The following is a 26,181-nucleotide window of genomic DNA, read 5'->3' as shown; positions in this document are numbered from 1 at the left end:
GCCAGTATGAGAGAATTGTACCCAAAACACCAAATTTAACAGCCCTGCTCCCCATTTACACCTGGGACCTTGACACATGACACCAGGGAGGGACAACGACACATTTGGGCACAATTTGGACATGTTCACTGTGGGGTGTACTCACTTATGTTGCCAGCTATTTAGACATTAATGGCTGTGTGTTGAGTTATTTTCAGAAGACAGTAAATCTACACTGCTATACAAGTTGTACACTGACTACTCTAAGTTATATCCAAGTTTCATGTCTATAGTGTTGTCCCATGAAAATATATAATGAAATATTTGCAGAAATGTGAGGGGTGTACTCACTTTCGTGATACACTGTATGTATTCATGGATTGGTGGACTTTGACAAAAAAGTTACAAAGACACCACTGCACTTTAATTAAGTGTCTACTAAATAAAAAAATACTAACTGACATGCTTTACAAATATATCAGTATATAATATTACTCTGCACATGTGGATATGTGTAGCGTTATATTTCACATGAGCAAATCTGTGCCTGCATATTTGGACATAATCATCCTATAATCAAAAAGAGCTTTATTATAGCAACTGCATAACATTAATGATCATGACTTGTTATGAATATAATCATAACCTTTATTCATTATGATTAGAACGTTTAGTTAGCACTTCGCTACTGACCTCTGTGTCAATTCTACATTCTGAATATTGAACTGGCTCTGCTGGGTGGTTTTGTTTATTTTGCTGTTCTACTTTACTAGTATGTACTAGTAATGTCCATTACGCTACTTGTTGACATGAAACTGATATAAGGTTGTCAACTAGAGGTTAACCTTCGATTAATAACAGTCAGTTATTGATTAAAAGAAATTTGTCAATTTTATTTAAATTGATTTTTACACCTGTAAGCAATGGATGTGGCTGAATGACTTTTCACTAATTGAGGGGGTGTCCACATACTAATGGCCATATAGTGTATGTACCCAATAAATATATGATTAATTGAATTAATTTATTAAAAGTTGTTGGCTTTATATAAATAAATGTAATTTTCCCCATTCTTGTTTAGAATATGAAATCAATGTATCAAGATCAGTCACAGCAACCTGAGTGCGCTTGTATTTTATCTAGGGCTGTCGAAGTTAACGCGATAATAACGCATTAACGCGACCTCAATTTAACGCGATTTAAAAAAATAGTGCCGTTAACGCAGATTCTAGTTCATGTTGAGACTTGACTGGTAGAACAAACATTTTAATGTCGGAATTGCCACCGTTTTTCATTTGCGGTTTGTTAACATAATGTTACCGATCGTCGTAGTGATGTACTTGCTTAATAAATAAATAAATACACGCTATATTCACAAGTTGTCGGGAGCAGAACACTTTATTACACTTAATTAACTTCTTCTGTACCGAATACCGGAAAGCTGAGTCGAGCACGTTAGTTCATGAACTATGGAAGCCCCAAAGGGTCAAAACACACTCACTTCGTGTAGAAACGTCCATCAAACCATTGTCACGATACAACCACAGAAAAGTCTGTTACAATAACTACGCCTTATCCCATCTAAAGCACCGCTGATCTACAGTGTTTGCTGATGGAGAAATTCTAACCTACAATCTGACATTTACTGCCTAATATGTGAGTGAATAAACTCCCTTACAGTTTTCTCTTGTCCCAGCAGTTTTTAACATCAGTACATTTAGCATAAAATGTGTTCACCATTTTAATTGTAACATTTCACTTAAAAATCCTTGTTTTCTATAACATTTACACAGATTTTTTTTAAATGCGATTAATCGCGATTAACTATATGAAATTCTGAGATTAATCGCGATTAAAAAAATTAATCGTTTGACAGCCCTAATTTTATCACTTCAATTCTAAAGCAAGGCACGTGGGTGGCGCAGTGGTACACTGAGCTAGCCCACTATCGCTGGGATCCAGAGTTCCAATCCCCAGTGGTGCTACATACAGACATGATTGGCTATGTGGCCAAGGCCCTGTGATGGGTCGGGATCCTGTCCAGGGTGTGTTGCATTCTGGGGGAGCCGGACCCACTGCGACCCTGACCAGGATAACAAGGTGGTAAAACATGAAAATTACATTCTAAAAATTTTAGCAGATACTCATATCCAAAAAGACTTTATGACCAAGCATCTGAGGTCTAGGGGAATTGCTCAGGGGCCTAACAGAGGCAACTTGGCTGTTGTGAACCCTCTGATCACTAGTTCTTTGACACAGAGCAACCACTGCTTTAGGGTTATTGATAATGATTCTGATCATAAATACTGCTTAAATATTTCACCCCAGTAACCGAGTACAAAGTCACAGTCCGAATGTTGAGTGCTCTAGTACGTCTGTGGGCTCTGGTCTATTTTAGATATTGAGCAACACCAGGGAATCCTGCAGGACAGCTGAGGCACAGCTATAAATAGCACGCTGTTAGCCATAGAATGTAGTCACCGACAGTGCATTCTGACCAGCACTGTCCATGTAATAGCAGAAACCAAACATGCACTATATGGCCCAAAGTGGGGACACTTCAGTTTTAGCTTGGTTTAAGCCACACCCATTGTTAACTGTTATACAAGTATTGTACAATTATAGAAAATACATTATATACTAAGGCGCAGTGGTGCTATCACCTGGCCCGGGCATCTACATACAGACATGATTTGGTATGTCTGGTGGGGGTGTGAGCAAGGGGGTGATGCCTGAGGCCCTGTGATGGGTTGACATCCTGTTGACAATTCTCATGAGCTCTTCTTTAAGTTCACATTAAGCGCCAGTGGAAATAAATTGTCCTTTTTCTCCTAATCCTATTAAATTACCCAGTTTTATTTCTCCTCCTTTCCTTACTTCTGCAGCCCCTAACCTGAGCTTGATGGGCTGAAACTAACTAATGCCCATTCCGACACTTGTCTGGTAGCCATCCACTTCTTTTCACCTGCATGGCATTAGTTCACACAGGGATTAGTATTGCACACAGAGAGTCACACAGTGATTTCCATTATTCTCTGTCTCTGTGCACACGCCTTTAACCAGCTGGCAAAGCTAAGGATGTTGGGTTAATCATTAACATCCCTGGACTGAATACAATCCAAGCAGTTAAGGGGTAAAGGTCTTGCTCAAGGGTCCAACAGGAGCCTTTTGGCAGTGGTTAGACTTGAACTAGTGACTTGTGCAATGACTAGTCCAGTACCTTAGCTGCTGAGCAACCACTACCTACTAAAAATAAAATGAAATTAAATAAAAGTATGGACTTGAACACAAGAAATCATTGTCATTTCAATGATCCACAAACTAAGAAGATCATTTAATATGGAAATCATTTTTTTCATGAATGATTATTAGAACAAAATAATAGAAATAATATAATAGTAGAGATAATAGAGATAAAAAGTGATTAACCTTACCTCTTATATTTCCTAAATAGAGACCATCAATAACCTGTAAAAAGAAGACATTAGGTCACTACAGCTTTTATTCCTTTTTAATTATCCAGAGTCAAACTAATAATTATGTTTGCTATTATTATTGTTGATGTTATTTTTTTTTGTTCTTATAATAATAATAATTGATGATGATGATAATAATAATAATTCCGGGCCCTGGTACAACAGTAAATTACGCTAGCCCACTATTGATGGAATCTACGGTTCTAAGCCCCAGAGGTGCTATCAGCTGGTTGGGCATCCTCATGCAGACATGATGCTATGTCTGGGGGTATGAAGTGAGGAACTGGTGTTCTGTCAGGGGTGTTGCTGCAACGTGCCTGTTAGTTCCAGGAAGCTGACCAGTATGAAGCGGTGGTAAAACATGAAAATTAAAAAGCTGTTGTTCTTATTGTAGTTATAATTATATATTATGGTTCTTATGAGACTGTTATCATTCCAATTAGTAAAGAACAATAACAAGAAAAACAACGTTGTATTTTTATTTATATTGTTTTTTATTATTACTTTTATGATCATAAGAAATCATTACTCAAAAAGCAACTTAAACCATATAATATAGCAATATAAAATATTAAGCAAAACGTGTCAAATCGTTTTAACATCACATTTAGCCTACAACTCTTTTCTGTACTATGCCCTCTCCCCCCTGAATCATGATACAGCTGCGCACAATCCCAAATAGCTACTTGTTAGGTCAAAGAGTGCACTACTTAGGCTCAGAAAGCTGTTCATTTTTTTCCCTCTGTAGTGCGCCTATATAGTCTTCAGTTTGTCATTTGGAATTCACCCTTAGCCTATTTACAGTGTCTTCCACAACCGTTACCCCTAAACAACCCGCTAACAAATGTTAAGACGAGGTGGCTACAGACAGTTTAGTAAATATTAGTAACTGCTTTTAAAAGATGTTGTTAAAGTTACCTTGTTCATTCCGTTCCCCATGATTTTTGGAGGAGTAGAAGGACTTATTTACATCAAGAACTATTTCTGGTGTTGCAGCTCTACTCTGGTTCCCATGAAGGCTAGCTCAGAGGACACACACTTAACACTTCGGACATTTGATTAGAGGACACAACTGTGAGGGGAAGAGCATAACTGCGGGTATAAACTGTACTTCCCGGCGCTCCACTGGAACTGAAAAGTCTTAATTTTGAGTTAAACTGGTTTAGTCTAATTTTAGACGGCTGCATTAAAACGCTTCCGGACTTTTACTGAAATGATTTCATTGAGCGGATATCACTGCACCATGAACTGAGTGACATCACACCAGGGCATCGATTTAACTCTTTATACCCACTGCTGTTCTGTATTTATACATTACATGAACTGTTAATCATATTTGTCAGCCCCATTTACTTCATCCTTTAGTAACAGGGACCTCCATGGGACCACTAATGACCAAAGACTGTTTGGGTGGTGGACCACTCTTGGGAACATAGTTCTGTGTGATGCTGGTACTGACAAGATGCTTTAAATAAGGAGTCTGCCAAATGAATGTAACCATGTTAAACAACCAAGTGTAGCCGAGTTAACTTTTTTAATGATGTGGTTTAATTGTATAGGCTTAACGACAACAAATTTTTAACTGTTTTACAGCAAAGTTGCCATCTGAACCTTTGCAAACAGCAGCATTGAAATTCCAGTAGTTGGTTAGAGAAGCATGCTCCTTAAGTAAGTAGATATAAGTAATAGATACTAGTAGATTCCACATTATAATCAGTAAATAATCATAAAAAATAGCTGCCAAAATTGTAAAACAAATAGTAGGGTTTTTTACTTACAGATACGGCAGTATTTATGGGCACCACAGTCGATCATTCTGGTCTGCATACCTTATTTGGCACCATTTTAACACCTTGTGTTAACAATGTCCAGAAGAGGGCCGCTCAGGTGGTGCAGCGGTAAAAACACACGCTGGAACCAGAGCTGGGATCTCGAATACATCGTATCGAATCTCAGCTCTGTCTGCTGGCTAGGCTGAGCAGCCACATGAACAACGATTGGCCTGTTGTTCAGATATGGGTAGAATTAAGCCGGATAGGGTCTCTCTGCTGGCTGATTGATGGGTGTGTCTCTCTGTACACAGTGCTGAGCTGCACTGCACTCATCAAAGTGCAGGTGATAAGATGCATACGGCATGCTGCCCACATGTTGGAGGGGGCGTGGGTTAGCTTCGTTGTTCTCAATCAATGCAGGGATCGGTGTTGGTGGAGAGGAAGCATGACGCAATAGGGCAATTGGACACACTAAAAGGGAGAAAAAGCATAAATAAAATATATATATAACAATGTCCAGAAGCGGTGTCCAGTTCTCTGAGTTCAGAGGTGTCTGGGATGGACTGTGACACAGTGAAAACATGTAATCTGGTCAGACAGATCAGTGTTTCAAATCTTTTTTAGAAGAAATTGATGTCATGTGCTCTGGACCGAAGATGAAAGGACCATCCAGACTGTTATCAGCAACAAGTCCAAAAGCCAGGGTATGTCATGGTGTGTGGTTGTGTCAGGGCCTTTGGCAAAAGTAATTTATACTTCTGTGATGCAGCATTAATGCAGAAAAGTACATTGAGATCTTAGAGAAAAATGAAATTATGCCTTCATGACATCTTATCCAAGGACGTCCATGCATTTTTCAACAAGACAATGCAAAACCACATGCTGCACACATTACATGGTACGGGTACTGGACTGACCTGCCTACAGTCCTGAACTGGCTCCAGTAGAGAATGTGTGGAGAATTTAAAAACAAACTGTGACGACAACCCTGTACTTTTGCAAACCTTAATACATGTTTGCAGGAAGAATGGGACAACACCTGAAACACCTTACTGATTTGTATCCCCGGTTCTAAAATGTTTTAAGTGTTGTGAGAAAAAATGGAAACATTACAAAGTGGTAAATGCTTTACCATCCCAATTTTTGGGAAAGTGTTGCAGGCCTAAAAGTTGACCAGACAAAACATAAAATATCTTGGGTTTACACTGTCTGCAATTAAATAAGCAAAAGTAATTAGCATTTCCATACTATCCCAAATTTGGGTGTGTAGGAAGCAGAATATACAGGCTGTGAAGGTCTGAGTAAACAAAATAATCCAAATCAAATCCAACAGACACAACAATGAAGCTCCAATTATCTCAAATAGTGGATTCTCTTATGAGATCATGTGTACTACAATATTTTAGTAGTATTTTTTCCACATGTAGTCACCAAAAAGTGGTGTCAAAAACACCAAGCTTTCAGCCAAACAGTTCTAAACAAAATAAAGACACCATGGCAGTGTTGATTAAGAACTTTTTCTTTATTGTACACAATTAACCTTAGGAGGAAGTGGTCTTCCACAACATTTACTGAGGTACTGAGACAAAGTCTAACAGACTTTTTTGTTTTTACAGATTTGCACATTGTAAGCTAAAAAGAAGTTCTCATGTGGTCCCCTGACAAATTTATTACTTCCAACTTTTGTTCTCATAGTCCCATTTGGCAGAAAAGCCCTGGACCGGGTCCATCCGCATGTCCAGCATCCTCTGAAGCTCCTTCTCCTTGTACTCGGGGTCAAAGGTGGGAGGAACATCCCCGTAAACTGAAAAAGTTAAAACTAACATGAATAAAATGAAGCAACAAATTTGCTAATGCTAAAAAGGTTAGCAACCAATTTTTTTACCGTATTTCCTCTGCCACAGCACAACAAAGCCAGTAAAGCCTAGGAAGAACAGCAGTCCAGCAATCACGGTCTTCCACTCTCCTGTACCCTTACCCATCTCAGCAAAGCTGTCCTTAAAGCTGATACGGTACACTGTAGCAAAATACACAGCTATAAGAAACAAGTACCAAAGAAAACCCTTCCAAACACACACACACACAATACTGCCAAAAGTATATGGATACCTGGCCATAAGTTTGTTAGACGATTCCAAACCAGGTGCATTAGCAATAACAATCTTAGCAATAACAGGTTAAGGGGCCTAGCTGAAAGGCCCAACAGTGGCAGCTAGGCAGAACCAGCAACGCTCTGATTATTAGTCCAGTACCTTAACCACTGAGCTACCACTGGCCATATAACATGCCATATATTACATGTGTGTTCATATACAGGTGCTGGTCATAAAATTAGAATATCATGAAAAAGTTGATTTATTTCAGTAATTCCATTCAAAAAGTGAAACTTGTATATTATATTCATTCATTACACACAGACTGATATAGTTCAAATGTTTATTTCTTTTAATGTTGATGATTATAACTGACAACTAATGAAAACCCCAAATTCAGTATCTCAGAAAATTAGAATATTGTGACAAGGTACAATATTGAAGACACCTTGTGCCACACTCTAATCAGCTAATTAACTCAAAACACCTGCAAAGGCCTTTAAATGGTCTCTCAGTCTAGTTCTGTAGGCTACACAATCATGGGGAAGACTGCTGACTTGACAGTTGTCCAAAAGACGACCACTGACACCTTGCACAAGGAGGGCAAGACACAAAAGGTCATTGCTAATGAGGCTGGCTGTTCACAGAGCTCTGTGTCCAAGCACATTAATAGAGAGGCGAAGGGAAGGAAAAGATGTGGTAGAAAAAAGTGTACAAGCAATAGGGATAACCGCACCCTGGAGAGGATTGTGAAACAAAACCCATTCAAAAATGTGGGGGAGATTCACAAAGAGTGGACTGCAGCTGGAGTCAGTGCTTCAAGAACCACCACGCATAGACGTATGCAAGACATGGGTTTTAGCTGTCGCATTCCTCGTGTCAAGCCACTCTTGAACAAGAGACAGCGTCAGAAGCGTCTCGCCTGGGCTAAAGACAAAAAGGACTGCTGAGTGGTCCAAAGTTATGTTCTCTGATGAAAGTAAATTTTGCATTACCTTTGGAAATCAAGGTCCCAGAGTCTGGAGGAAGAGAGGAGAGGCACAGTATCCACATTGCTTGAGGTCCAGTGTAAAGTTTCCACAGTCAGTGATGGTTTGGAGTGCCATGTCATCTGCTGGTGTTGGTCCACTGTGTTTTCTGAGGTCCAAGGTCAACGCAGCCATCTACCAGGAAGTTTTAGAGCACTTCATACTTCCTGCTGCTGACCAACTTTATGGAGATGCAGATTTCATTTTCCTACAGAACTTGGCACCTGCACACCGTGCCAAAGCTACCAGTACCTGGTTTAAGGACCATGGTATCCGTGTTCTTAATTGGCCAGCAAACTCGCCTGACCTTAACCCCATAGAAAATCTATGGGGTATTGTGAAGAGGAAAATGCGATACGCCAGACCCAACAATTCAGAAGAGCTGAAGGCCACTATCAGAGCAACCTGGGCTCTCATAACACCCGAGCAGTGCCACAGACTGATGGACTCCATACCATGCCGCATTGCTGCAGTAATCCAGGCAAAAGGAGCCCCAACTAAGTATTGAGTGCTGTACATGCTCATACTTTTCATGTTCATACTTTTCAGTTGGCCAACATTTCTAAAAATCCTTTTTTTGTATTGGTCTTAAGTAATATTCTAATTTTCTGAGATACTGAATTTGGGGTTTTCATAAGTTGTCAGTTATAATCATCAACATTGAAAGAAATAAACATTTGAAATATATCAGTCTGTGTAATGAATGAATATAATATACAAGTTTCACTTTTTGAATGGAATTACTGAAATAAATCAACTTTTTCATATTCTAATTTTATGACCAGCACCTGTACATATACAGTGGTGTTCAAAAAAATAGCAGTCCAACACTATTAACCTGATAAATCACTGTTTTCAGCAGAAATGCTATTTCTACATAGCAAAAAATTCACTTGAAAGTGTAGTCGAGTAATGAAAACAAAACAAACCCAACAATTAGGACATGCATGCCACTCATTCTGAGTAATTGAAGCATTGATTGAAAGGCGGTTGTTCAAAATAATAGCAGTGAGGAGTTCAATTGGTGAAGTCATTAATTCTACAGAAGAACGGGTGTCAAGTTTGGCCCTTATTTAAGGTAGGAGGGTGGCAAATGTTGCACAGGTTGGTCATAGCGCATTTCCTTCTGAAATACTGGGTAAAATGGGTTGTTCCAGACATTGTTCTGATGAACAGCGTACTTTTATTAAAAAGTTGATTGTAGAGGGAAAAAACATACAGAGAAGTGCAGCAAATTATTGGCTGCTCAGCTAAAATGATCTCAAATGCCTTGAAGTGACAACCAACACCTGAAAGATGCAGAAGGAAGCGTGGAACTACTGTTCGAATGGATCAAAGAACAGCCAAAATGGCAAATACTCAGCCAGTGATCACCTCCAGAAAGATCAAGGAACATCTGAAGTTACCAGTGAGTACAGAAGTTGATTAAGTGAAGCCAATTTACCAGCAAGAACTCCTTGCAAAGTCCCGTTGAACACATTGACTGGTCCAAAGAGAAATGGCTCAACATTTTGTGAACTGATGAAAGAAAAATTGTTCTTTTTGGGTCTAGTGGACATAGACAGTATGTCAGACGTCCCCAGAGCACTGAATTCAAGCCAAAGTTCACTGTAAAGAAAGTAAAGCATGGTGGTACAAAATGATAATATGGGGATGTTTTTCATACCATGGTGTTACGTCTATTTATCACATACGAGGGATCATGGATCAGTTTAAATATATCAGAATACTTGAGGAGATCATGTTGCCCTATGTCGAAGAAGAAATGTCCTTAAAATGGGTGTTTCAACATGACAGTGACCCAAAACATCTTGGTTGCAGACAAACAAGATTGAGGTAATAGAGGCCAGCCCAATCCCCTGACTTCAATCCCACAGAGAACTTGTGTTCTGATATCTGAAACACGTTTTTTTGAGGCAAAACCCAAAATTGCAGAAGAACTGTGGAATGTAGTCTAATCATCCTGTACTGGAATACCTGTTCAGAGGTGCCAGAAGTTGTTCTACTCCATGCAACACAGATCTCGGAAACAATTGTTATGCCACTAAATATTAATTCAGTAATTTAAAGTAAAGTGAAACCTCAAACATTTTCAGTTTATACATACATTTTGAGTTTTTAACACAAACTGGCTAAATGTTGTTAATGTTGTGAGCATGTTCAGAGCATTTGCATTTATGGAAATAAAAGTTATTATAATGATTGTGATTTATTCGCTTTTTTTAAAATCACTGATATTTTTTGAACACCACTGTATAACATCTTTGGTATGCAAGTTACATATTTCTGTAAACCTACATGCAATTTTCTCCTCGTTGGACAAAGCAGCCCATGACCCCTTCTCCTTCTCTTGGAGAGACTTCTGCTCTGTACTCAGATGCTGGACATACTTAATCTCAGGCAAGGGGGACTCACGACGGTCAAAATAAGCTGGCAGGGTGTAGTCCTCAACCTTGGCAACTCCTGAAAACAACAACAAAAAATGGATAACATTTAGAAGCATTTAGCAGACACTTATTAAAAGCAATTTACAATTGTGACTGAAATCAATGCAAGTCCTTCAGAGTTAAGGGCCTTGCTCAGGGACCCAATAAAATATAATTTGTTGAGCCAAGATTCAGAATATCTTGAAAATCTGAATGGATCCATGTTTAGTTCTTAACCCACAGTGTCTGCTATGGGCAAATCATTAGGTACAAAAATTGCTTTGCATGGCTTCTATACAGCCATGTGGCAATCTTACAGGAACAGGCATGCCCTTTGATGCAAACGATTTTTTGATGATGTTCCAGCATTCCATGATAAAAATAACCCAAATATGCTTAACACTTCATTAGAGTTAAAGGTTATTGAACATATACAAGTAGTTGGAAGTAGTGTCTCAGTTTCAGTGTATTGTGGGACAATTGCAATGTGTAATTTTCCACCGGATTAGTGCACCAAATGTCTCTGTACTGTTTACATTTACAGCTAAAGTTGCTACAGTTAACTACTTCTGCCTTATCTAAGAAAAGCACAGTCATACTTCACGTTGTGGGATGTTGCAACACTACCATCCAGTTTGCTGCTCACCTTTTAAAACAGCCACTCATTTACACACTAGTACATGATGTGTTCCTTTTAATGATATGATTTCATTTTCATTAATTGCTTTATCTTGATCAAGGCTGCGGTCCAGTTCCAACTGGTAACACTGAATGTAAGGTAATAAGACGAAGGACAGGGCGCCAATCCCTCATAGGGCTCAAACGCAGATCCCAGAAGAGTCAAGCTAGCGTAATAAACTGATGCGCCACCCGAATGATTTCAAAACATTACAATAATAGCATGATGACAATATAATAATAAAAGTCTGTAGGATACTTCCCGTTGATATGCTCTCAGCTAATAAAGCAAGTTTTTACCTTTTGTGTTTACACAATATTTTCTAACAACAATTGCTAAATGTATGACAACTAAAGTATTTAACCAGGTGAATGATACCAGGTGCTATCCTTTTTGTTTTTGCGAAGCAAAAAAAAAAATCTTACCGTGCCCACGCAGGCAGGCTGAAGTTGACAGGGCTCGTTGTCCAAGAAGACGAAGTGCTCTGGTTGCCAGCATTTTGTCTAAAGAGGGGAAGTAAAAACACTACTGTTTAGAACATATCAATACCAAAGCAAAGATTTATAATACCAACCCAAAGATTTAACATATTAATACCAAAGCAAAGATTTACAGGATGCCAATCCATCAAGGCCAGTCCCCTCCTTCAAACATAGTACATAATTATGTAAATACATCACCAGCCGATAGCACCACTGGGGATTGAATTCTGGATGCCAAAGGCAGCGCCTACAGTTCTTCATGACTATTTAATATGCCCATGCCAAAATATATCAATAAAACAAATAAATACCACTGCAAGCTGTTTTCTCCTAAATATGAGGAAACAATTTTATGCTAATTGTAACTATAAAAACTATATTGTTTAGCTTACTATAATGACAACATTATTGAGTAAAAAAAAAAAACATTTCCAAAAGTGAAACATCGATTCATACATTTACTGTTTTACCACCGCTTTGTCCTATTCAGGGTCGCAGTGGGTCCGATTCACTAGTCGAAAGGCAGGAAACACCCTGGACAGGTCAACAGTCCATCACAGGGCAAACACACACACACACAATTTTGTTTCTCCAGTTAACTCTGCATGACTTTAGACTGGGAGGAAGCCAGCTCAGCTGAAGGAAACTCATACAGACATACATAAAATATGCAAACTGCACACAGAAGGGACCCAGAACGCTCCTCCTGGGAATCAAACCCAGGACCCTCTTGCCGTGAGGCGACATTGCTACCCAGGAGCCACCATGCCATCCCTTAATTGATTCATCACTTCATAAGAGTAGCGTGTGTATAGAAATTTAAATACACCGTGTATGCTTAACTCAACGTTTTCAAACAAATAAATTATGATCTGATGGGTGTAAGCATATCTGCATAATAAAAAAAATATAGAAATTTGATTACTGATTATATACCAATTAAATTACACGGTATATACCAAACTATTTATTTACTGTGAAAGTAAGCTCTGTTTTTTAAAAATGCGGACTTTTTCTATTTTTAAAGAAAACGTACATATGCAAATACTTGAAATACTATACATTTTGCAGGGCATCATTTTCTATTGTATCGTTACAGTTTCAGCACTAGCAGCAAAACAACTAGCTGGCATGTAGCTTTCGGAACTGTCACAAGGTCACAACTGGGTCGAGCACAAAAACAAAAGTCTGTCTTATTTCATGTATATGTTTAAAACTAGGTGCGAAAATTACACTGTACAGTTAGCTTAAAGGCTATTATGTTCTAGAATTTAATATATATATATATATATATATATATATATAAGCAGGTAGGTAACACTAAGCCGTTCCTCTACAGCTCTAAAGAGAAATAACCGGGCTCAATACCAAATAACTAGTGCATTGGACTATAATACAGCTGTGACTTATAATACACTATGTAGTGAACTTAAAGAGAAAGCAAGGAATGATTCGATATTCGGCCATAACAGGAACCTAACGCGGCAGTCATTCACCGCCCGGCTCAATGTCACAGTCCGTTTTTCAAAATATATATATTATTTCTCTTTAAATAAACGGAACCAACAAAATCAAACAGACGTTTAAATAATATTAAAATTACAATTATGCTTAAATTATAATAAAACAATGAAGCAAAACATAAGAACTCAATATGTATTCGAGTCTCCTACCTCTCCTCTTGCTGTAGCTTACCGCAAGGATAAAGGAAGAAACACGTACCGGAAATACGATTCAGCTGAGCATTATGGGTAAAGTTCAACTGTAAAAATACAACCAAACGAAAATATTAATAGTTAGTACTGTATTCCCAAGTCATTTATAATATAAGAAAATAATACATCTATTTTATATAAGAATATTATAAATGTGCATTTATATAACGACTCACTAGTTACATTTCAATTACGACAGAGAAACTGTACACTGAGGGCCCCGCCATTTTGGCTCTATCTATAAAAAAGTCGTAACTAATTAACGTTCAGTTCACTAGACACGGGTAAATAATAATAATAATAATAATAAAATAATAATAATAATAATATTCATAATAATAATTTGGTAACATTAAAAATTTACATTTCATTTCATATATATACCAACAACAGACTTTTTTTTATCATTATCCTAATTGTAATAAAAAAGTTACATTCGTTACATTTGACTTAACAATGACTTTTTACCTTGGGCAGACCATTTGTATACACAGTAGAGTAAAACAAGTGTCAAACCACTTCTGATTTACATATTTAACAGAACCCACCACTGCCTGGTTTCTGCTCTCGGGCTCTCAGGTAAGGCCCTTACAGGTAACAAATGACAAGATAAGCTGCTTTGGAAACCAGCTGCTAAATGCTGTAAAGGTAACATATTAAAACCTGTGCAATTAATTTACAACTATAAATGTGTCATTTATTTCAATTAATTTGATAATTTAATAATTTAATTTATCTTTAAAGAAACTGTAAAAATAACTGTAAAATGTATACTATGTATACTGGGCTCTGTACCTGGCCCACTTCTATTATCTGTCCACACCCGCTCTCTGGGTAAGGTCATAGCCTCCCATGGCTTCTCTTACCACTCCTATGCAGATGATACTCGGCTCATTCTGTCATTTTCTCCTTCAGACACACAAGTCTCAGCTCGCATCTCAGCATGTCTGCGAGATATCTCACAATGGATGTCGGCTCATCATCTAAAACTCAATCCCAGCAAGACAGAGCTGTTACTTATTCCTGGAGATCAGTCTCCAACCCAGGACCTAGTCATCTCTCTTGATGACGCCCAGATCAGACCATCTGATAATGTCCTGGATAACCAGCTGACCTTCTTTTACGCAACCTCCGAGCCACTAGTCTCGCTCGACTTGTTTCTCCACCCAGAACTCGAGGAAGACAAGCATCAAGGCTCTTCTCCGTACTGGCACACAAGTGGTGGAACGAACTTCCTCTGTCTGTCCGAACTTCTGAGTCTCTCGCTGTCTTTAAAAAAAAAACGATTAAAAACCTTCATTACCTCTGTACTAAGCACTTAAGCTGACTTGTACTTACTTACTAACACTTACTAATACTAATTCATTTCTTGCAAAAAAAATAAATAAATAATTAGATTCTAACAGAGTTTTAGCAGATTTGTATTCTTGGACTGTTGTCTACTTAAACTAGAGTAAGGTAATGTTTACTATGGAAGCACTTCTGTACGTCGCTCTGGATAAGAGCATCTACTAAATGTCGAAAATGTAAATATTTGAACAACCAAAAATGATTAATCATGATAAACAATACAATGATAAACACTATTTGTACAACAACAACAAAAAAATGGAATTGTTAATCATTCAAGAAACCTTACTCCAAGTAGCATAACATATAAAACACAGGGTGACCATACGTCCTCTTTTTCCTGGACATGTCCTCTTTTTGGACCTAAAAAATGCATCAAACCGGGATTTATAATTCACACAAAAATATCCGGGATTCGGCTTTTGTAGTCTGTGTGTGCTACTCTTAGCATGTTTTGCACTAATTTCTCTTTAGATCCTGCTTTCTCGCACTTCACAATTCACAGACGAATTACAGAAAAAAATCTGTGTCTTTGTCTCGGTTGGGATCTTTGGAAAGCAGAATGCATGACCTGCAAAGCTGATGTCTGTCAATCTGTCAATGTCAGATAAAGGTGCCAGTTTACCAGGTAAGACCAGATAACACAAAAGATGCATTCTGTCAAAATAGCTCTACTGATGGACTATTTTATTATTTAGGGTAAAACGCTGAATTGAAAGGTTTTTTGACCATACATGTATTTGTTAGTTGTATTGTTAAAAAGTAGCTGTTTATTTTTTTTAAGATTAGTAACATAGTTGCATGGTTATTGACGCATTTGTCAAATATTTAAACCACTACTTAATATTGCCATGGTCCCTCCAATTACATGAAATTACCAATCCAACCCATCTATACACAAACACCCTCGTGCAGGTGTCCGTCTGGCCCATGCTGCCATCCTGCCAAGTGTCCTCTTTTTTAACACCCAAAATATAGTCACCCTATAAAAAACATATAAACAGGAAACAAGAAGAAACCTCTTTAGAAGATGTGCTCTTTTTATATAAAACGAATGTGTTTTAAGACTGTGTTTTAAGTTATTAATTTACACAATTTCTTGTTTAAAGAGGGGCTCAAGGGATTTATCATCTGCAAATATACACTATATTGCCAAAAGTATTCACTCACCCATCCAAATCATTGAATTCAGGTGTTCCAATCACTTCTATGGCCACAGATGTATAAAACCAAGCACCTAGGCATGCAGACCTAGTCCAGTCATGAAATTTCCTCACTACTAAATATTCCACTGTCAACTGTCAGTGGTATTATAACAAAGTGGAAGCGATTGGGAATGACAGCAACTCAGCCACAAAGTGGTAGGCCACGTAAAATGACAGAGCGGGGTCAGCAGATGCTGAGGCGCATAGCACGCAGAGGTCGCCGACTTTCTGCAGAGTCAATCGCTACAGACCTTCAAACTTCATGTGACCTTCATATCAGCTCAAGAACAGTGCATGAGAGCTTCATGGAATGGGTTTCCATGGCCGAGCAGCTGCATCTAAGCCTTACATCAACAAGCGCAATGCAAAGCGTCGGATGCAGTGGTGTAAAGCACGCCGCCACTGGACTCTAGAGCAGTGGAGACGTGTTCTCTGGAGTGATGAATCACGCTTCTCTGTCTGGCAATGCGTTGGATGAGTCTGCACGAGGAGAACGGTACTTGTCTGACTGCATTGTGCCAAGTGTAAAGTTTGGTGGAGGAGGGATTATGGTGTGGGGTTGTTTATCAGGAGTTGGGCTCGGCAACTTAGTTCCAGTGAAAGGGACTTTTGATACTTCAGCATACCAAGAGATTTTGGACAATTTTATGCTTCCCATAAACACACTCCTAAACCTTGTGGAAAGCCCTCCCAGAAGAGTTGAAGCCGACATCATATTAAACCCTATGGATTAAGAATGGGACTTCACTCAAGTTCATATGTGTGTGAAGGCAGATGAGCAAATACTTTTGGCAATATAGTGTATTTATTTTTATAAAAGTTGGTAAGTTTTTGGCTTTTGATAGTGTCACCAGTGTCAGGGCCAGACAGTGTTGACACTGGGGGGGAGGTAGGGAGGGAGGTAGGTAGGTAGGTAGGTAGGTAGGTAGACGTGTGCCAGCTGATAGGCTCACCAGTGTCAGTGCCAAGTAGTGTTGACACTGAGGATGTAGATGGATGGATGGATGGATAGATAGATAGACAGATAGGTAGATAGCTAGACGGATAGATAGATAGAGAAAAAGAAAAGCCTATTGTTGCCTTATAGTTACATGATATCTCATGATATCTGTGTATGTAATCTGTGTATGTAAGAAATGTGTCCTTGAACCAAAATTCTGTGGGATAAGGATATTTCTAATATATCGGTTACTAATGTATCCATTATATTAATCCCTTTAATATAAATATTAAGATCTAAATACAACGTAACATTAGGATAACGAAAATGTCCTTTAAGCAAAAAAAAAAAAGAAGAAATATGTCATTTAAAATTAGCATAAAATGAGCCAAAATGTCGGTCTCTGTACATGTCGCAAAACGTCAATGCTTTACGGTACCGGTCTACCTTGACAGCACCCTCAGGAACACTGTTTGTTTCCCACCAGTATTTGTACAAATCCCGCCTCATTGGATATGATTGGTCAGTTTATTACACTTTCTGTGACATGATTCGCTAACATTAATGACAATGGAGTGTTTTCTGACGGCTGGTTTGAAAGTGCGAATTCTTAGCCAATCATGTCGCGTGTGGCCGAGATACTCAGATATGGGTAGGTTAAAAACATCTCCTAAAGCAACCACTTAAGGCAGCTAATGATTCGGTAGACGGCGTTGAACCAGCAGGTTGTAACAGCTTTTCGTATTACCATTATAAATAGTCCGACTGTCAAATTAACTAAGAAAAAACACTTAAACTCTGAATTTAACTTTTTGAAAATATAGCTCGCCGCTAGTTCAGTACAGTACAGTCGGTATGAAGATATTGAGAAGATAGCCGGTGAGCTAGCACTAACCTATCCGTCTGTGTGTGCTGGTTTGGTGAAGAACGTTTGCTTTATATCAGTCATTCTGTAAACGTTATTCTTTATATATGCCAAACACCTGGCTCTGTACCAGCAACAATGCCTATCAAGCTGACCACTCAGGCTTACTGCAAGATGTTACTGCACGCAGCTAAATACCCTCACTGCGCGGTGAATGGACTGCTGGTGGCTGAAAAGCAGAAAGACAAGAAGAAAGAGGGACACAGTAACCAGATCCTCTGTGTGGACTGTGTGCCCCTCTTTCATGGTACACTAGCCCTGGCACCCATGTTAGAGGTGGCACTGACACTGGTGAGACTGACAACTTGTCTTCTTTCTTAAGTGTTCTGTTTAGTTGTGTTTAGAGCTGGCACAAGTACAATCTATCTATCTGTCTATCTATCTATCTATCTGTCGGTCTGTCTGTCTGTCTATTTATCCGTCTATCTATCTATCTATCTATCTATCTATCTATCTATCTATCTATCTATCTGTCGGTCTATCTATCTATCTATCTATCTATCTGTCTATCTATCTATCTATCTATCTATCTATCTATCTATCTATCTGTCTATCTGTCGGTCTATCTATCTATCTATCTATCTATCTATCTATCTGTCGGTCTATCTGTCGGTCTATCTATCTATCTATCTATCTATCTATCTATCTATCTATCTATCTATCCGTCTATCTATCTGTCGGTCTATCTATCTATCTATCTATCCGTCCGTCTGTCTATCTATCATCTCTCTATCTATCATCTCTCTATCTATCTATCTATCTATCTATCTATCTATCTATCTATCTATCTATCTATCTATCTATCTATCGGTCTATCTATCTATCTATCTGTCTGTCTGTCTGTCTGTCTGTCTGTCTGTCTGTCTGTCTGTCTGTCTGTCTGTCTGTCTGTCTGTCTATCTATCTATCTGTCGGTCTATCTATCTGTCTGTCTGTCTCTATCTATCTGTCTATCTATCTATCTATCTATCTGTCGGTCTATCTATCTATCTATCTATCCGTCCGTCTGTCTATCTATCATCTCTCTATCTATCATCTCTCTATCTATCTATCTATCTGTCTGTCTGTCTGTCTGTCTGTCTGTCTGTCTGTCTGTCTGTCTGTCTGTCTGTCTGTCTGTCTGTCTGTCTGTCTGTCTGTCTGTCTGTCTGTCTGTCTGTCTGTCTGTCTGTCCGTCCGTCCGTCCGTCTAATCTATCTATCTATCTATCTATCTATCTATCTATCTATCCGTCTATCTATCTGTCGGTCTATCTATCTATCTATCCGTCCGTCTGTCTATCTATCATCTCTCTATCTATCATCTCTCTATCTATCTATCTATCTATCTATCTATCTATCTATCTATCTATCTGTCGGTCTATCTGTCTGTCTGTCTGTCTGTCTGTCTGTCTGTCTGTCTGTCCGTCCGTCCGTCTAATCTATCTATCTATCTATCTATCTATCTATCTATCTATCTATCTATCCGTCTATCTATCTGTCGGTCTATCTATCTATCTATCCGTCCGTCTGTCTATCTATCATCTCTCTATCTATCATCTCTCTATCTCTCTATCTCTCTATCTATCTATCTATCTATCTATCTATCCGTCTAATCTATCTATCTATCTATCTATCTATCTATCTATCTATCTATCTATCTATCTATCTATCTATCTATCCGTCTATCCGTCTATCCGTCTGTCTATCTATCTATCTAATCTATCTATCTATCTATCTATCTATCTATCTATCTATCTATCTATCTATCCGTCTAGCTATCTACCTATCTGTCTATCTATCTATCCATCCATCCATCCATCTACATCCTCAGTGTCAACACTACTTGGCACTGACACTGGTGAGCCTATCAGCTGGCACACGTCTACCTACCTACCTACCTACCTACCTACCTACCTACCTCCCTCCCTACCTCCCCCCCAGTGTCAACACTGTCTGGCCCTGACACTGGTGACACTATCAACTTGTCTTCTTCCTTAATCGTTCTGTCTAATTGTGTCTAGAGCTGGCACAAGTACAAAAATATCTATCTATCAGTATGAACACTACTTGGCACTGACACTGGTGAGACTGCCAACTTGTCTTCTTTCATGTTTGTTCCATCTATCTGCGTCTAGAACTGACAGAAAATACAAAGAAAAATAGTTAAATTAGTATAAATGCTTTATTTGTAGTTCTTTTAAAACATGGAAGGGTAACGCTGGGAATTTTTTACTAGCAGAAAGCTTTGTATTGTCAGAGCTTTTAGAAATGCGAGAGGAATTAATGAGAGAGGAAAAGCCAGAGAAAACTTGTCTTAATTGAGCATAGTACAAAAGATCATTCATGTTCTCTAAACTGACTTTTCACTAATAAACAAAATCTTGGACCACCTACTTTATGCGGTGGAATGAACTTCCTCTGTCTGTCCGAACATCTGAGTCTCTTGCTGTCTTTAAAAAACGATTAAAAACCCACCTTTTTATAAAGCACTTAAGCTGACTTGTACTTATTTACTAACATCTTGTTCCATCCTTTTCCATTTCCAAAAAAAACCCAAAAAAAACACCAACATGTTTTAGCAGATTTGTGTTCTTCGACTGTTGTTTACCTAAACTTGAGAAATGAAATGTTCACTTTGGAAGCACTTCTGTAAGTCGGTCTGGATAAGAGCGTCTGCTAAATGCTGAAAATGTAAATGCCATGATATTGTTTAATGGAAGTTCCTGTTATTGGTCCTCAGCCTTTCTTTCCTTTGGTAATCACAAAAGGAAAATAATACATTATTTTATTTAACTTCTGGCATTAAACTTTTTCCCAATACATTTTTTAAGTAACCTGGTATTTTTGTCTACATCAAATAAACTCAGATTTTAAGGATTGTGTTAAAAACCCTTCAGATATTTTAGTTAAAGTTAGTTCACGAATGTAACAATTATAGGGAGCAAAGTTTTACAGCAAGTAAAAACACTGGATTTCGTCTGTAGTGGGCTAGCGTAATTAACCGCTGTGCTACCCAAGTGCCCATCAGTGCCCACAACTATATGTTGTTTATATTTTATACGGTGGTTGTGGTGTTTTTGGGATCATTAGTTTCTTTCCTCATACGTGAGGAACTAAATTTTTGACAGTATATTTTTATTTTATTATATTATTTTTATACTCTTGAGATTATATTTTTCTAACTGTTGCTCCTGATGTCTATTTGTCTAGTAAATTTAATTTTATATAATAAGAAACTGGGCAGCACAGTGGCACAGCAGGTATGGGTAGTGCAGCCAACTTTTGGATCTTGGTAATCTGGGTTTAAGGCTTGCCATCAGTCACTGTCTGTAAGGACCTTCAATATGTTATCTGGGCGGCACGGTGGCTAAGTGGATAGCACTGTTGCCTCACAGCAAGAAGGTCCTGGGTTCGATCCCCAGGTGGGGCGGTCCGGGTCCTTTCTGTGTGGTGTTTGCATGTTCTCCCCGTGTCTGCGTGGGTTTCCTCCGGGTGCTCCGGTTTCCTCCCACAGTCCAAAGACATGCAAGTGAGGTGAATTGGAGACACTAAATTGTCCATGACTGTGTTCGATATAACCTTGTAAACTGATGAATCTTGTGTAATGAGTAACTACCGTTCCTGTCATGAATGTAACCAAAGTGTAAAACATGACGTTAAAATCCTAATAAACAAACAAACAAATCAATATGTTATCTCTCATGAGCTGCTATTAGGGGATAGGCATAAAACAATCATTCGGTTAAAAAGGAAGCATTAGGATGCAATTATTGTGTAGATGCATCTAATGATTGTAACAAGTTGGTTTGTTTGTTTATTAGGATTTTAACGTCATGTTGATTGTAACAAGTGCCTGAATGATGTGTGTATGTGTGTTTTCAGATTGATACTTGGTGTAAAGAAAACAAATATGTCATAGCTGGTTACTATCATGCCAATGAACGCATAAAGGACACAAGGTAAGATTGTAGACTGATTTTGTAATCTGACGTCATTATTACAATTAGTTCTGACACTTGGTCATTTTATGTGGATTTGAGTGTCAGAACTGAACCCAAATACAGATTATTTACATACAAAATGCTGCTGTTAATGTACTGAACAACCATGTATTTATGTAGATGCCCAACCAGAGTTAAGAGGTTAATCTCGAGATCAGAATGTAGGGGTGACGTGTATAAAACAAGAGATGTAAACTAGTCAACTTGATTTCTCTTTTTAGGCCGAATCAAGTAGCTGAAAAGGTCGCTGCAAGAATTTTAGAAAACTTCAGTGAAGCCGGCTTGATAATTGTAAGTTGTTAAAAGTCTTTTAAACCAAATGAATAACACTGAAAAGAGGTCCATTACTACTCATGTTTTGTTGATTTTTTTACAGGTGGATAACAGCAGATTTACCATGGGGTGCTTTACACCGGCCCTTTGCATCTACGATCACCTTGACAATAAGTGGAAGTGCAGAGACCCAAACATGTACGTCCTATTATTATTATTATTATTATTATTCACTTTTCCACTTTCCCCATTCACCTGCTTTGTTTCTAGTTCAGACATAGTCATGCAGTGGAGGTCCAAAATGCTATAGGGTATTAACTGACACCTGGGGTCGCAGGTCTACTTCCACAGATACAGCTGCCAACCACTTTCTTTTACCAGTCAGTGGCAGATTCCTACAAAAAGCACAAACATATACAGAAGATGACATTTCCCACTCTCTATTACAGTGGCACTTGTTTCAGTGCCTTAAACAAATGAGTAGGAAGAAGCAGTCCTTCTTATCTTTGCTCCATTAGACATGCAAATGGTGTCTGTCCTTAGGCCACCTAAACAGGCTGATGGCTTCACTGAGACTTGACCCCAGGTTTCCACTGCAGTGGAAAACTGCCAAGATCACTGTGCCACCCAAGCACTATTTTTTTTGTTTTCATTTTATACACCATGTAATAATGTATACTCTGCACTTGGCCAGTTTGTATAAAGGTTTGTTGTAATGCTAAATTTATATAGACACCTCTAAACATCACACTACACATCACTACTGTAATTCAATTCATCTTCAAAAATCTTCATATATAACATCTATTAAAATGTGTATACATTTGTTGCCCCCTCTAATACTTTGTCAAATCATCTTCTTTGATTTTATGACATCATTCAGTCTTTTTGAGTAGAAGTCTATTAAAATAGCATATTTTAACTTGGCAATCTTTGCCCACTCTTTCTCAAATAAGTGCACCAAATCTGTCAGATTGTGAGGGCATCTTTTGTACACAGCCCTCTTCAGGTTAATGCAGAGATTTTCAAATTTTTTTGTTGATGTGGATGTATGCTTTGGGTCACTGTCATGCTGAAAGGTGAAATTCCTCTTCAACTTCAGATTTTTAGCAAATGCCTGAAGGTTTTGTGCCAAACAGACTGATATTTGGAATTGTTAATAATTTCACCTTGACTAAAGAAAAATAGCTTCAAAGCATAATGCTGCGATCACTAGCTTTCACTAAAAGCCAAAAAGTTCAACCATGGTCAGATCAGAGCATAACACATTTTGCAAATCACCCCATACCATACTAGTAGCACCATGTGTTACCATACTGTCTTAGCTCTACACCATATGAAATGAAAATCATATCTTCAAAAAGTTTGTGCTTATCTGTCCACAAAACTTAATTCCAAAAAGATTGGGGTCATATACCTAACCTCAAAAGTGTATGCCAGTGGAGTTTAGCACTAGAGCTACAATGGTAACGTTTTAAAAATACTAATCCTGACATAGCAGGCTCACTGGGTTGACATGTTATAATTGTTTTAGAAATAACATTTATCATTACAACAGTAACAGGACAATGGGTCTGGCAAGTTGGCAAAATTATATGATGTCTTTTTTTTACATTACGTTTCAGAGACTCATTTGAAGACTGGAAGGAGGCTCAGAAGATTGCATCAGCTCTGCTTGAGAACAGGTCCTATGAAAACCTCGTAGACTTTGACAACCACCTGGATGATCTCAGGAACGACTGGACGAACCCTGAAATCAACAAATCCGTCCTGCATCTATGCTGAAGCTGTCCGAGTTTCACCTGACCAAGCCATCAAAGCCACAATGGGTTTATATTGTTACTGTATGCAGTCCCAGAGAAAAGCTTCTTTTACTGGGAACAACTTCCAGAGATAAAATCATTTCTTAAACAGGTTATTAGAACATCACATGCTATAAAGGTTTTAAGTCATTTTGACCTTTCTAGCACAGAAGTCATTTTTCTTAACCTGTTTACTGTCAAGATGTCAAGAATTTGTATGCATTCAGTCAGCATTCATCACATCATGTTGCAGAAGCTGCTTGGAAACATGTTGATTTATAGTATGCCCAGATTAAAAACAGCATTTTGACTTGAGAATTATGATTTCAGCAACTAAACCGTTTGGTTGTCGGCCAGTTGTTTATTTATAAGCAAGCCCATCACTTATATTTAAATACTGGAATAGGGCTTTTTGCTTAGAAAGTATTTTTAAGTGACAACACACAATGTTTTATTTCACATAACAAGCAAAGATTTCATTACTTTAAGTTATTGTAGAATTTATAGAATTAATAAGTAGTCCCTTAGAGGCAATGCCAGTGATTAAAAAAAAAAAAACGTTAATATAATCATTTTAATATGTAAAATTTGAAGTAATTATATAAAAATTATATGAGGATTTTAAAAATGGTTTTACAATGCCATAGTGTAGTAATATTCTTTAATGACTAAGAGGAGCGCCATGTAATTTCTTTATATTAATTTAGTTTAAAATCATGATTAAAATAAGCTTTTGTAAAACTAAATTTAAGAATAAACTGTTTTTAAGAACTACTGATTAGCTTTTTTACTTGCATTTCCTTGGTTAAAATATAGACCTCAATTTCAGAAATGTAACTGTCACAGGCCAATAAAAACAGAAAACCTACCTGTATTAAATTAAAAACGGTACAAAAACACCTTTTTATTGTTTAACAGAGTGACTTTCATTGTTCACCTATTCATTTATTTATTTTAATGCTTGCAGTACATTTGAAACAATGATATTGAGAGAGGATTATGTAAAGGTATAGGTATTAGGTAAAGGAATAACTGCACTGGAGTTAAGTGCTGTGTTTTTACCCATAGGTTGGGTTGTGGGGAAAAAAGCACATAGAAACACCTGAAACAAACTTACTCACTTCCTTATCCGCTTATCCAATTAGGGTTGGGGGGGGGGAGCCTATCCCAGCTTTTCAATGGGCAAGACACACATTAACGCCCTGGATGGGGTGCCAGTCTATGGGCAAACACACATGGGAAGTCTATTTCTAAGCTATTCATTTTAAAGAGTGGGCTGTTTATGGAAGATTAAGTGTTTTGCATGTGAAGTGAAAAACATTTCTGGTTTTGCCATGGGTTGTAAAAAATTTTCATCTAGCACTATTGTAAATGTCTTTCCCCAGATGCCAATCTTGTTACAAGGATGGCAGCTGGTCCAAAAAGGATATGCTAAAATAAGTATGGACATGGCCCCGAAGAAGATGTAGCCTAGAAGGCAGCATATTGCTCCAAAATGTGTGGTTATCTTCAGTGTTAATGATACCTATACAGATGCCAAGTTCCTTGTTCTATGGCAGATTCTTTGTACTTTACCCTACTTACAATCTAGACCTTTTTTTGTCATAGAACACAGTCAGTTATTTCCATAAGTAGATGGTCAACCTGTCAGACACTACAGCTTTCCACTTTGAGCCAAAGTCCATAGAGAAAGGAAGCGTTTCTGGACATTGCTGTCTTAACTTATATTTGACAAGGATACTTCAAAGTATTACCAAGCCAATGTGGTAATATCCATCAAATAAGGAAGCTGGTTTTTATCACTTCATTTACAGTGGTGTTCAAAAAAATAACAGTCCAACACCATTGACCTGATAAATCACTGTTTTTAGTAGAAATGCTATTTCTACATAGCAAAAATTTTACTTGAAAGTGTAGTAGAGTAATGAAAACAAAACAAACCCAACAATTAGGACATGCATGCCACTCATTCTGAGTAATCAAAGCATTGATTGAAAGGGGCTTGTTCAAAATAATAGCAGTGAGGAGTTCAATTGGTGAAGCCATTCATTCTG

The 26,181-nt window shown here is 38.0% G+C and overlaps 3 protein-coding genes across 3 annotated transcripts in view; 1 reads left to right on the top strand and 2 right to left on the bottom strand.

Annotated features, from left to right (window-relative positions):
• Positions 1-4,687, bottom strand: part of dusp22a (dual specificity phosphatase 22a) — a 30,483-nt gene extending 25,796 nt beyond the window's left edge. The window contains exons 1-2 of the mRNA XM_063005205.1: positions 4,374-4,687; positions 3,414-3,447 (exon numbers count right to left, since the gene is read on the bottom strand). Of these exons, the coding sequence (XP_062861275.1) occupies positions 3,414-3,447; positions 4,374-4,394 (55 nt within the window). The 5' untranslated portion in view covers positions 4,395-4,687. The remainder of the gene's footprint in view (positions 1-3,413; positions 3,448-4,373) is intronic.
• A 2,043-nt stretch (positions 4,688-6,730) lies between these two features.
• LOC134323065 (cytochrome c oxidase subunit 4 isoform 1, mitochondrial) lies at positions 6,731-13,695 on the bottom strand. The gene is made up of 5 exons (XM_063004483.1): positions 13,609-13,695; positions 11,879-11,956; positions 10,647-10,811; positions 7,113-7,244; positions 6,731-7,031 (listed from the first exon to the last, which is right to left on the bottom strand). Exons 2-5 carry the CDS (start codon positions 11,949-11,951, stop codon positions 6,898-6,900), a joined length of 504 nt encoding a protein of 167 aa, XP_062860553.1. The 5' UTR covers positions 11,952-11,956; positions 13,609-13,695; the 3' UTR covers positions 6,731-6,897.
• A 4,185-nt stretch (positions 13,696-17,880) lies between these two features.
• Positions 17,881-25,012, top strand: emc8 (ER membrane protein complex subunit 8). The gene is made up of 5 exons (XM_063004482.1): positions 17,881-18,361; positions 21,934-22,010; positions 22,274-22,343; positions 22,429-22,523; positions 23,951-25,012. The coding sequence occupies exons 1-5, from the start codon at positions 18,149-18,151 to the stop codon at positions 24,108-24,110; spliced, it is 615 nt and encodes a 204-aa protein (XP_062860552.1). The 5' UTR covers positions 17,881-18,148; the 3' UTR covers positions 24,111-25,012.
• Positions 25,013-26,181: the final 1,169 nt, after the last annotated feature.

The sequence above is a fragment of the Trichomycterus rosablanca genome, chromosome 11, assembly GCF_030014385.1.
Source record: "Trichomycterus rosablanca isolate fTriRos1 chromosome 11, fTriRos1.hap1, whole genome shotgun sequence".
Lineage (NCBI taxonomy): Eukaryota > Metazoa > Chordata > Actinopteri > Siluriformes > Trichomycteridae > Trichomycterus > Trichomycterus rosablanca.
Note: the sequence above shows the minus strand (reverse complement) of the source record. Positions and strands in the feature narration are given on the sequence as shown.